Here is a 13,360-nt window from a genome sequence, read left to right as displayed (position 1 = left end):
GGACCACCTAGCAAAGTGTTGTTGTATGTAGTATGTTGACAAAGTATGATGAGGACAAGCAAGTGACCTTTTGACTCAAGTTTAGACAAACGTGAATGTAAAGTGAGATGTGGAGCAATGATGGACTTTGCAAGACCCAAAGACAGGTTGAATGCTAAATGAAACCCTGGAGAAATGACCTAGGAGGCTCAAGAATTCCGAAACTGATTTCTTTTGTTTGCTGGACTGTAAAGTTTTCTTGCAATTTTGAACACAGACGCGCCTGTATACTTCATAGACGCGATTATCCGACACAGACGTGTCTCTATTGAACACAGACACTGTTATAAACACAGACGCTATTCTGCCCTTCACAGACGCGCCTACACAACGCAGACGCGGTTAAAACAGACACAGACGCGTTTATGCAAGTTTTGTGCAATTTTTCCAATCTGTGAAGTTGTTTTGTTATGACCAAATCTAACTGTTTGACTGTTTTTCGTGACAAGAGGACACAGTGCTAATGAAGACCCAATGTTTGCAAATGTCTAGACTCAAAATGACTTCAAGAAGTGTGTTGTTTGATGTAAAATTTGTTTTGCATACAATTGAAGACACAAAAGACACAATGTTTTGCTGTTTGGTTTTGAATGTTTTGAATGTTTAACATAAGTCAAGCACAATTCTTATGGCTGGCCAAGACAATAGTTGTTGATCCCACATGGGGTTTTACCCCCGAGGCTACGCTATTCAGAGCGGATACTTAGATGCTTGACCTCACTGGCTCCACCCTCAGCACTCACTTCTCGGGTCAGCCAAGCATCAGTCCCCATGAAAACTCCCCATGGCGAACTTTGTATCTCTACTAAGAATCGTATGTGTGTGGGCCGCTACCAGAGGTCCGACCTCCTGCCCCAACAACTAGAAGGATTTGGGCCTCTAAAACAAAATGGTGCTAGTAAGGGCATCCGCTCATGTGACCATACATGCGACACTTTCAGCTCTGTAAATACAGAAGGCTCCCAGCTGGTAGGAGTTACGCCCTACAACTGATCAAATAAATTTGATCAAACGGGTTTATGGGGAGACATAGTGTCGGTATGAACTAATCAACACACGTTATTCATAGTTTTCACCATGAATACATTTGATTATAGTGGTTCGGATGAGGTGGGTTTTCCTCGCTGCCACTTGGGTCGTTCTCTTCTCACTAGTAGTCCTAATGACCACACGGGACGACAGGCCCTCTAAAGATTAAACAAAAAGAGCCTATTGCTCAAGACACAAAAGACAATGATTCAATTTTAGTGCACCAATGGAAGTGTTTGCTAGTCTATGAAAACAAGGCACACAATAAAAATCCAAAAACCCTTGCCAAGGACCTGCAACAAAGAGTTATTAGTAGTTTGGGTTGTTTCAAATGATCACCCCTTCCTGCAAGTACACAAGTTAGGTAAATTTTAAAACCCAAAAGACTTTGTGAAAATAGGGGCCTTCAACCAAACGATTTTGCTTCCAAGACAAGCTGCACCAATTTTGTTAGCTAGATCTGAAAATGTTAGCCCACAAATAAACCAGATCTGGAACCCTAAATGCAAGACAAAATGGCGAAAAATGAAAACCTAATTTTTTTTTTTTTTTTTTTGAAAACACAGACACGATTTTACCTTACATAGACACGATTCCGCCCCACACAGACGCGATTCCACAACACAGACGCGATTTAACATCTCACAGACGCGTTTCTGCAAAAAAAATGCAAAACAGAAAATCCTGCAGAGCACAGACACGATTAAAATGATCACAGATGCAACTAGATCTCACAGACGCGATTAAATTGCCCACCGACGTGATTCCACAACACAGACGCGTTTCTGCAAAACAGAAAATCCTGCAAAGCACAAACGCGATTAAAATGATCACAAACGCGATTAGATCTCGCAGACGCGATTAAAGTGCCCACAGACGCGCCTATAATGAAAACCTGCAATCTGGAAAATGAAAATATTGTCCGAGACACAGACGCGGTTCAGAGGTTCACAAACGCGATTCGGGAACACAAACGCGATCCCGCAATCTGCAAAAAAAAGTGAAATAATGTCGAAGACACAGACGCGGTTCCAGATGTCACAGACGCGGCAGTAAATCAAAAACGCGACCCGAAAGTGCGCAGACGCGAAAATGTTGTCGAAAATGCCAGGTCTGCAACTTCAAACACAAAATCTGCAACAAAATGTTAAATGCAAAAGGGACAAGAGTCCCACCGGGCGTGCCAAAATGTATATGGTGAAAATGGATAACAATCATAACAATATTGAAAGGCTAAATGAATTCAACCACAAAACCCTAGCCTAACAATCAACAAAGATCCACCATAACATATGAAGATTACCTAAGACAATGCAAATCACATGAAATCACAAAGATTATACCATCACATGTCCCATAGGGTTTTGATCTTCATTCTTCCTATCTCCATTGATCTTGCTTGATATATTTGCTCTCAGATTTTATATGCACAAGAGCTCAACAAAGAACGGAATGTGGTTGCAAGTAGGATCATAGTGTAGTCCAGTGTGTAAATTCAGTCATTAGGGTTCGATAATGAAGAAAGCATCTCCTTATATAGAAGACACAATATGAAATGGAGGGATAAGATTGAGAGGTGTAAAAAAGGAGGTCGGCTATGATTAGAGGGTAGGTAGAAGAAATAATAAAATAATGAAAGGGGGAGGTAGTGTATGAATTAAGAGATGAATGACATGTGTCATGGGTAGAAAAGGTTAATGAATTAATTAAATAAATAAAGATTTATTTAATTAATAGATGAAGTGGGATCAATTAAATAAATAAAAATATTTATTTAATTTAGGAAGAGGATAATTTAAATAAATAAATGTATTTATTTAAATGAGAAATAAGGCTAGAAGAGGATAAATGAATGAATTAAATAAATAAAGATTTATTTAATTAATAGAAGAATTAGGCTTAGATAATTAAATAAATAAAATATTTATTTAATTAGACCGGACAATTTTAGGTGTCTACACCTACATCCAATCGATTTCGCGTGAAGTTGGGACATCCTTGGCTCTCTTGCATGAAAGGGATCCCTTTGACTATTCATAAATGTCTCAAATTCCCTCATAATGACAAAATCATAACAATTAATCATAGCATGTATCAACCCACAGTGAGGCATGGAGATGTCGACCTTGATTATTTCTGGCTTAAAAAATTTGAGCCTCTTAAGCCTTGAAGTGATGCTCTTTTTCAATCTCATCAAAAGTGGAAGAATGAAACAATCTTATATTTGAGTATGCCTAGAGATCCTAGACCTATTCCTCCTCCTCATGGTGGACCTGGTATCCTTCCTACACCTTATATTCCTCCTATATATGTTGCATTTTTTCCTCCTACATCTTACAAAGGGAAGCACCCGACATCTCCTATCTTTCAACCTAGTGAACCTTCTCCAATTCCTCCTCCTTTAAAGGAAGAGAAGAAGCCTATGTCTATTGATCCTAAACCTTCACAACCCTTGGATAAAACTAAATGAAACCATTGAGAAAGAGAATATTGATGAAGATGCCATACTAAGGCTCGTGAACTTGCTTCTCAACCTATTTCCTCCCTGAAGACACCAAATGTTGACTTAGTCCCATTTGTCCAACCTTCGCCTAACCCTACGATGGAAGTTCAACCTAAATCACCAAGATTAAAAATGATTAACAAATATGATGGTTCATGTTCTGTTCAAGTTAGAGATCCTAATTTTATTAATCTTGATGAAGAAATGGATGAGAATGATGTTCATGCTAACAATGTTGATGTTAATGATTCCAATGATGAATATGAGCTTCTTGATGTAATAATTTTCAAAAGCATTAATCCTAGCTCCTAGTGACAGACAAAATGATCCATCATTAGAGCATGGTAGGTGTTTAGAAATTGTAGTAGCTCCATCTACTGTTCTCAAAGTTGGTCCTCTTACATCTTTTCCACCTTCCCAGAACAATGTTCAACAATATTGGGAGGCGAATGATTTTCTTGATTAGCTTCATTCATGTCATAGATTCTCTCTCTCCTCTCTTTCTTGTTTGTAATGTGTTTCCTCGTGATGTATTTCCTATTGTGCCATTCTTCTATTTGTCTCTCAATTCTTCTATATGTTGTCCCTTGTGTTCTTTACTTGGGGATGATGCAAAGCGTTGCGATCTCTTTTGGTCTCTTCCATGTTGACTCAAAAGACACATGTTCCCTTCTTCAATTGTGCTTGTGGTTCCACTAGATCTTTGGGGGATGATATCAATTCAATATAAATATTTCATCATATATATTATTTATCATAAGAGCATACTGACCCCAGAGTTGGTGGATCCCTTATGTGTTTCATATCTTGTGACCATTATCCTTTCAATTTTCCTTTCTTGTGGGAAATATCATTGTGGTAACATGCTTGTCTCTTGGATGCATGCCACCTGAAAGCAATTTCTCCTGATAAGGCGTATGCAATCACTTTAATGTGGGGGCATACACTCTGCTCAATGTTTAACTTTATGCACACACTATCACATGTCTTGATACTCAAGTTACTTTGTAAACTTAGCCTTTTGCATTGTAATTTAGTATTTTTTATTTTCATGACTCGTAATAAGTGAACCTTACTAGACCAATAGTCATGATTCTCTTTCCTCTTTCTTATAATGTCCCTTTTATCTTGATGTTGAAGTAGTAAGATCCTAAAGTCCCTTGGGGGCTTTGTGTGTCTTGTCCCTTTAATGTCTTGATGAAATCTTTTCAATGCAAACCTTTGTACTTTATCAAGAGTATGCTTAATCTTATAATCTTGCTAAAGTAGGGGCTAAAAATAGCATCCTAAATTGTACTCCCTTACAATTTTATCCTCATTTGGGCCCTCACCCTGGCGTTTGTTCTCCAAGGCTTGATTGGAGCCCTAGTTTTGCCCACACCATGCATCGAACTCAATATTTTCATTATTTGCACTTTCTCCCCCAACATCCCGAGCCCCTAATTAGCTAGGACCAGGGCACCCACACCCTGGTCCTCCCAATTAGGGCCCATTTGGAGCCTCTCAATGGTAACATGAAATAGGCAGGAATCTAGATCTCATGTTGGCTTAGGTTAGAAAATTAATTAATTTTTCAACTACTATGTATAAAAGGAGGTCTACCCCTCTCATTTTGACTTCCACTCCTAACGAATTCAATCAAGAAATCAAGCATTTATTCAAATTCAAGTGAGCAAGCAATTAGTCTTCTTTCAAGCATTGGACCAAAAGTAAAGTGAAGATTCAAGCATTGGAGATGACATTCATGTTCTATATTTTTATTAAGACTATCTACATGAAACACTAATTCATTGTGAAGACAAACAAAACTTCATTCAAAGGTATATCATTAGTGTTTCATACATTCTTAGCATTTCCCTCTAATGGAAATCATTTCCCATTACATTACTTCATTTAAATTTCAATTATATTTCATAGTTAGTTCCAAAACTGGGGTTTAACCTAAGGCAAGCCCCTATTCCTAATCATTTTCCATTCTCTACTATGTGAATGAATAGGTACAAAGCTATAACTTTCAGGATCAACATTATTTGCAGAGATGAACAAGTTCCCTTTTGGAGGACAAAAAGTTTGGAGGACTAGAGCGACGAGCATTCTGGTCCCGACAATTTAGGATGACCTTCTGGGAACAAATCCAAACATTGATATATTGCTTAGATCCAAGTTCATGGCTTCATTTGACAACTGTAGCTCACTGTTTATGCATAATTGCTTCAATTTACACATATTTACCCTAATTTCAGTATTATTAATCAAATCAATCCAATTGAAAGGGGAAGAAGAGGGACATCTAAAACTTCTATAATCCGATTAGAATCTTGGTCTTTTAGACTTAGATCTATCAAATTCCATCTTTCTCCAATGCAAAGGTCCCTAAGAAAAATATTAGTGGTTTTACTACATTTTGGGTGAAACACTAATACTTTCACCCTATTACAAGTGTATAACCTTGGGAACCTTATATTAGAGCGTCGTTGTGAATCATTTTTATCTAACACATCTATCACATCCACCCATCATTTGTGCATCCAAATCAAGCATCTTCAAGCATTCAAGGTAGCATTTCATCCCTCCATATCCTTCAAGCAACATGGAGCAACAAATATACATCAATATTAATGCAAGCATGTGTGTCAAATTAGATCATTCATGTTCATGTTCATGTTCATTGTATTGCATCAACACTTTTGATTATATTCAAAGAGAATTTTATCATCGATCATTATCAATTGCAATAGATATGAGGTATAATTCAACATTTAATTTAGTATTTCAATTTCAATTTCAATTCAATTCAAGGGTTAATTCCAAACCTATGGTTTGATCTAGGCAAAATCCTAGCAACAACACCATTTTCCTTATTTTTGTGTGCAGGCGATAAATTCAAGAGCTACAGATGGAGATTTTGACAGAGAATTCAACAATGATTAGATTTGACTTTTGCAAGGGAAAAAATCGAAGGACCAAGTTGATTTTTGCATCCTAGTCCCATGAATTTCTGATGAGCTTCAAGGAATAATTTTGAGCAACATTTTGATTTGAAAGTTTCTTGTTTATTTGCAGCTAATATCTGGGAACTAGGTCAATTTTTGCATCCCAGTCCTACACTTTTGAGCCAAATTTTTCAGGCATAGGTTCCTTTTGTTCCTTTTGCCTAGATCTAGCTTCATGTCTATAAATTGTACGTATATTTTGTTGTTTATATCAATTTATGTCAAATTTCAATCATTTGCCCTATATACATATATCATTCAATTTCAAATCTCTTAAGCACCCTCAACTAAAACAAAAAGGTGAGCAGATTTCAATCAATATTCAACCGTTTTCCTTATTGGGGTTGGATCTATTAGGTTCTCTCTCCATTTTAATGTATTTGGTGGAAATGAGTAGAATCATAGCCTAACTTGTGAAACCCTATTTCCAACCTATAACACCTTCAAGTTAGGTATTTTATCCATAGTTTCTTGGTATCAATACATGTAGGTCTACTCTTATCATGATCTTTCTAACAACTAAAATAAATTAAATCAACATCATTCTCCATGGTAAGCATCTCCATGAAACCATTTGGTACACGATTTGCATCCAACATATTATATGATGATTATTATATATATCATATTAGAGAAAACACAAAGGTTTTTAGAGGCATTCATGCTACTCTAAAATGTAAGTAGAAGCTTTATTTTCCCCTTTCCATATGTCATTTGACATCCAATGATACCTTTGAATTATCATATGAAGTTGGTCACACAATAAGCTCTTAAGCTATCTTTTTTCATACGACTATCATGCATACTTTAAGACCACCCTATTATTCTCAATCAATGTATTTCCTTGACTGACATACACTGTTTGCTCATTATCCTAACACCTTGCAAATTATGTGCTTATATCCTCCCATATTGAAAACTTATAGATACCTTACATGCGTCAAGATTCTAATAGGTCCTCTTTGTTGTCCATTGTTACATGTCTTTTCCCTTCTAATTGTCAATCATGGACCAATGCAAATCAAAATGCATAGGTTGAGGGTAGTATCATGTATTCATGTCATAATATCTCTCTTATACCATTTTAACATTCATGGATCTTAGAGACACATTGATCATTGCTATGACTGGGGCATAATTATTATGCCTATCCATGGGTTTCACTAATCTATAGTACATAATGCCACTATTACTATAGATAGTCTACCCATCAAAGATTTTCTCTTATGCACACACGTCTCTAGTTATTTTATTGTCCTCTTGAACTTATAAATATCCTTTTCATTCATAAGGTAATGTGATATCTTTTTCATAACAATGTCTCATTGTTCAGTGGCCATGGCTTTTAGATCTTGTAACTACCCTCTTTAGGGTTGTCTTATTATCCTTTTCTTTAAATTATGTATACCATTGTCCTAGCTTGAAAATCACTAGCCCTTGTCATAAATTTATTTGCTTGACTTTTTCTATTAACATTCATACAACCATATATTCTTGAAATCAATCAAATAATGTAGTGGCAATCTTTTGTAGTCTTCTTCATCCATGACTTTATATCATTAAATAATACCCTACATGGTACACGTTTCATCCTATTATTATCACACCCAAAAGGCATACCCAATGACATCTAATATAGGTTTATTAGTATCATCCACTAATGAAATCTCTTGCAACTCCAAATATATGAGGTCATGTAAGGTTTTTTTAGGGTTTTGACAAGCATTAGGCTTTTATAGAATCTTCAATACCTTAGAGAATGATTTTAATTTTCATAGTTTCATGCCTTATTTAAAGGATCAAAACCATCATTAAGCACAACTTTTGATAGTGCTAAAATTTCAAACATTGACTCAATGCATTATTATTCATTCTTCAAATGTGATTCAATAGGCCACAAAACACACATCTTCATAGTTGTAGATCTAACTCCACTTTTGCCTAATAGGGACATACTAATGTGATTGGTACTCCTAAGTAATGATGTGGATGTGTAGAAGAGCATGCAAAAGATAACAAATGTATTCTTACACCTTACCCACATGATCTTGCATTATAGGGTCTACTAATATATAATAGTTATAAGGATCTTCTAAAAACCTTCATGGTAATACAAACCGATTATCTCTATTATTCACTTGATAGCTTTGAAAAACTCTTATATGTTTGAATAACTTGTAGAAGGTTTAGAATGTGTGCCGTATAGAACCTACCTCTTAGAGACCCTTTAACACTTGGGAAAATCTTACAAGTCCTTGGAATCTCTTTCTCATTCTGAAATGTGCCATGCATAAGGAAAATAGGTATTCATCACACCTTAAATGTGATATGTAACCTGTTTATAATTTTGCAACATAGTCTAAGAAATAACATCAAGCAAGATGCATTGTTTATGTCCAAATGGAGGATGATCCCTTCAATTCCCATGCGATGTACCATATGTCATTTTCTTCTTCTCTAACATGGTAATGCCGCAGAGAAGAAAACCTAACCCTAGAGACTACTCAAAAGTATTTCACTCCTTCAAACCAAACTTCCTTCCTTGCATTTGACAAGACCTTGGAAAGATTAAGTTAAGTTAAGAAACCTTTGACTTCAATGAGACATAATCAACCCCAAATCATTGTCATGCATGGGACATAGTTATTATGCCTATCCACAAGTTTCACTAATCTCTAGCACATAACACCATTATTATTGTAGATAGTTTGTCCGTGTTCAAAGGTTTGCCCTTATGCACATAGGTCTCTAACCACTTGACTATCATAATGATCTTATAAAGATCCTTTTCGTGAATAAGTCACTATGATCTATTTTTATTATTATCTCTTATCATTCACTGGTCATGGCTTTTAGATCTTGTGATTGCCCACTTTAGGGCTGTCTTGTCATCCTTTTCTTTAAATTATGTATAAATCATTGTCCTGGCTTGAAAATCACCGATCCTTGTCATACATTGCATTGCTTGTCTTTGTCCATTCACGTTCATATGACCATCTATTCTTGAAAACTATTCAAATAATGTAGTGATGGTCCTCTCTAGACTTCTTCATGCATGAATATAGATTGTTAATTTGTCCCTTACATGATACATGCTTCATTCTATTATTGTCACACCTAAATTTGATACTCAATGACATTTATTATAGGTCTATCAATATCATCCACCAATGACATCTCTTGTAGATCCAAACCTATGAGATCATGTAAGGGTTTCTTACAATTTTGACAGGTATTAAGCTTTAATATAGTTTCCAATCCCTTAGAGAATGATTTTAATTTTTAGAGTTTCATGCCTTATTTAAAGGATCCAAACCATCATTAAGCACAACTTTTGACATTGCTAGTTACATTTCAGCCACTATTCATTCTTCCAGTGTGATAAAATAGGCCACAAAACACACATCTTCACAAATGTATATCTAGCTCCACTTTTGCATAAAAGGGACATACTAATGTAATTAGTACTCCTAAGCGATGTTGTAGGTTTGTAGAAGATGATACAAAAGATAATAAATGTATTCCTACACTTCACCCACATGATCTTGCATGAAAAAATCTATTGATGTACAATAGCTATAACGATCTTTTAGAAACCCTCATGATGTTACAAACCAATCATCCTTATCATTCCTTTAATAGCTTTGATAGACTCTTATATGTTTGATAAACATGTAGTAGGTGTAGAATGTGTTTCATGTAAAACCTACCTCTTAGAGACCCTTGAACACATGGGAAAGTGTTACAAGCCCATGAAATCTCCTTCTGAATTTGAAATGTGCCATGCATAAGGACAATAGGTATTCCTCATACCTTCAATGTGCTATGCAACTTGTTTGTGGTTTTGCAACGTAGTCTAAGCAAGGACATTAAGCTATATTCTCTATGCCCAAAAGGAGGACGACCCCTTAGATTCACATGCAATGTGCTATATTTCCTTTTCTTCTTCGTCAACATGGTAATGATGTAGATAAGGGACCTAATCCTAGAGATTGCTTAATATTTGATTCCTTCAAACCAAACTCCCCTTTGTGTATTGCATGAGACCTTGGACAAATTAAGGTAACTTAAGAAACCTTTGACTTCAACAAGACATAGTCAACCCTCGTGTCATTGTATCTTCTTAATTTATCTTGATATACTAAAATATCAAAGAATTTTGACAAGGAGATTTAGTCTATTAACTTGTAAAACAAGGCATAATACTTCGTTGGTAATGCTTTAATTGATACACCTATATTGACTATTTGATCCAAAAAGACACAAATATATCAATATTAACATTTATAATATCTTATGAAATCAAAATTCCAACTAAATACTTATTTTTTTTTGTCTATTCAAAATTTGAAAGCATTTATTTCAACATCACGTTTTAAATCTCAATCATTTTCAATCAGTTTATTTTGCTAGGATATTTATCATTTATTATTACTTATAATATTTTAGAAAATTTTATCCCTTCTAATGCTTTGTCGCACCCACTATATATATGTACGTATGTCTGTCGACGACCACCTTGAATTTTTTGTTCCGAGTGAATTTTCTTTTGGATATGGTTACACATGCAAGCAAAGTGGATTCATAAACTGTTCCTGTGCGATGGCCATTTTCATTTTGCCGTCAAAGATTCGTCACATCAAATACTGTTTTATTTTGAATTGAATTAGGCAAAGATTATAGAGCGGCAGCATCAGCATAAACGGTTGCGATGGGAAAGAAGTACAACGGAGAGCAGAACCTCCAACGGAACAAGACAGCTAGGGTTTCCGATGAATATGATAAAAAGGCACAAGCTCTTCTACTACCTACTCTTTCATTTTTATTCCATTCTGTCTGCTTCTTTTCGCCCCTTACCTTCTTTATACTCTGTATTGCCCAAAATCAGGTAGAATTTCCCTCCTTCTCTATGGTCCTTCACATGATTAGGTGTAAGCTCGGTTGTACACAATTTGAACACTATATAAGATATATAGAAGTTTTCGCTCTTCAGACAACATATTTTGTCAATCGGGTGGTTACATTTTGCTTGCGGCATGATAGATGCTGGACAAGTTTGCGTGGCTTCAGCTCGTTATCCCACTCTGTCTTTTTTTGTCTGTACACTATTTGTGTTGTATTACATAACACTATTTCATAGAAAAGTAAATGAAAAGAAATCCTCTTACTGTCAGGGATGGCTTTAGCTGTGACCTAAAAGACAATCCTTACTAGTTTGATACACTGACAGGCACTGGTGCTCTATGCCCACTTGTAATTGAACTTTATGTTGAACATTAGGTGATGTTTTTTTCTGTTTGGTTCCACCCAGCAATAGCTTTGAGACACAGCTTAGTTGTGCACCCTAACTTCGTGCTTCTCAGAATCCTACTTGAAAATTTCAAATCACTCTGATTTTTTTACAACAACTTACTTGGCAAGTCCCCTGCTTATAACTAAGGTTTCAGGGCCACATCATCAAATATGATGCCACATCAGCATGCTTTTTGCTGCCAAGGTGTCCAAAACAACCCCCCAAAAAAGTGAGACCAATAGGCGTGCAAAAGAGACCCCAATAGTTGTGCAGCTGATATGGCATCACCTGATTGGTTACTTTTTACAATATTGGTACATTTCTTAACAACTATTGGTACATTTCCTAACAACTTTTGGTACATTTCCTAACAAAAATTGATATTTTTTCTTTCAAATAAAAGGTTTTATTTGTTCAATTTTTGGAACAAAAGGTATCAACAACCCTCACAACAATTGGTACATGCTCAACTACTGGGTCCTTTCCCCTACTTTTAAAGAAAAAAATGTTTGTCAATTTCATGAATTTAATTGGCTCAGATGCAAGAAACCAGGATTTGAACTTTTTTTCGTCAAACTGCTGAATTTAATGCATCCGCACAAACAAAGGCTTTGCTAGCCTCCTGATGTTGAGCATGGATCTAATGCATGTGACACCCTGTTTCAATGACTAGACCATTGCCACATAAACCATGCATTTCTTTTCAAATACCCAGCGTCCCTTTGATAAATGCTAGGCACTGCATAGTTTTGAGGTCCAAGCAGCTAAAGGATAGAAAAGTCCAAGCAGCTAAAGGATAGAAAACAGAACTGAATGAATGTCTTTTCTTTGCAATTGTATTGGTAAGCATCGGCTTTTAACTCATGCTTTTTGAATATGATTGTTGTGTTCCGCTTACCTATAAATGGACTATCTAGTGTTAATTTGTAAATAGTGCATCCTGCTTTGGTGCATAACAGAGTGCAGTTCAAGAATTCTGAACTTTTTATTTGATATGCAACCTCTTGTCTCTACAAGGAAAATCTAAATTTGCATTTGCTATCCAATTGTTTTTTTGGTCATGCTTACGTAACATGATTATCTTGTGCCATGTAACTTCACCAATAGACACAAAGGCATCTTGTCAGGATAATAAGCTTTTGATTAGACGTGCAACTTCTTTGCAATCAATTTTTAGATTTGGGATGTCACCACCGTTAATTTATTTAAAGGCAAGTCCATGTTCTATGTTACCTGACGTGATTGATATGATTGTCACCAAGTGTCAGAGTCTAAAAAATTGCAACGTCTTTAACATTTACCTTTTGTGTTTTTTAATATTTGTTAATCGGCTATTGATTTTTATTATATTTAGTATCACCAGATATTTGGTTAAGTGATCACATAGCATTAAACCTTTGATGACATCCCTTCCACTTCTCACATCATTTCTAAACAGTACCAATGCAGGCATCAATCGAAAATGATTTCAATTTCAATTTTGGATTTTTGTGGTCTAACCTT

At 35.7% G+C, this 13,360-nt stretch overlaps 1 protein-coding gene across 2 annotated transcripts in view; it reads left to right on the top strand.

Annotated features, from left to right (window-relative positions):
- The first annotated feature begins 11,073 nt into the window (after positions 1–11,073).
- The window catches only part of LOC131060129 (transcription initiation factor TFIID subunit 14b), a 74,699-nt gene continuing 72,412 nt past the window's right edge, over positions 11,074–13,360 (top strand). The window contains exon 1 of one of the 2 annotated variants that reach the window (XM_059218469.1): positions 11,074–11,353. In XM_059218469.1, coding sequence (XP_059074452.1) covers positions 11,276–11,353 — 78 coding nt within the window. In that variant the 5' untranslated portion in view covers positions 11,074–11,275. The remainder of the gene's footprint in view (positions 11,354–13,360) is intronic. The other variant, XM_057993239.2, reaches the window with a different exon arrangement.

The sequence above is a fragment of the Cryptomeria japonica genome, chromosome 3, assembly GCF_030272615.1.
Source record: "Cryptomeria japonica chromosome 3, Sugi_1.0, whole genome shotgun sequence".
NCBI lineage: Eukaryota > Viridiplantae > Streptophyta > Pinopsida > Cupressales > Cupressaceae > Cryptomeria > Cryptomeria japonica.
Note: the sequence above shows the minus strand (reverse complement) of the source record. Positions and strands in the feature narration are given on the sequence as shown.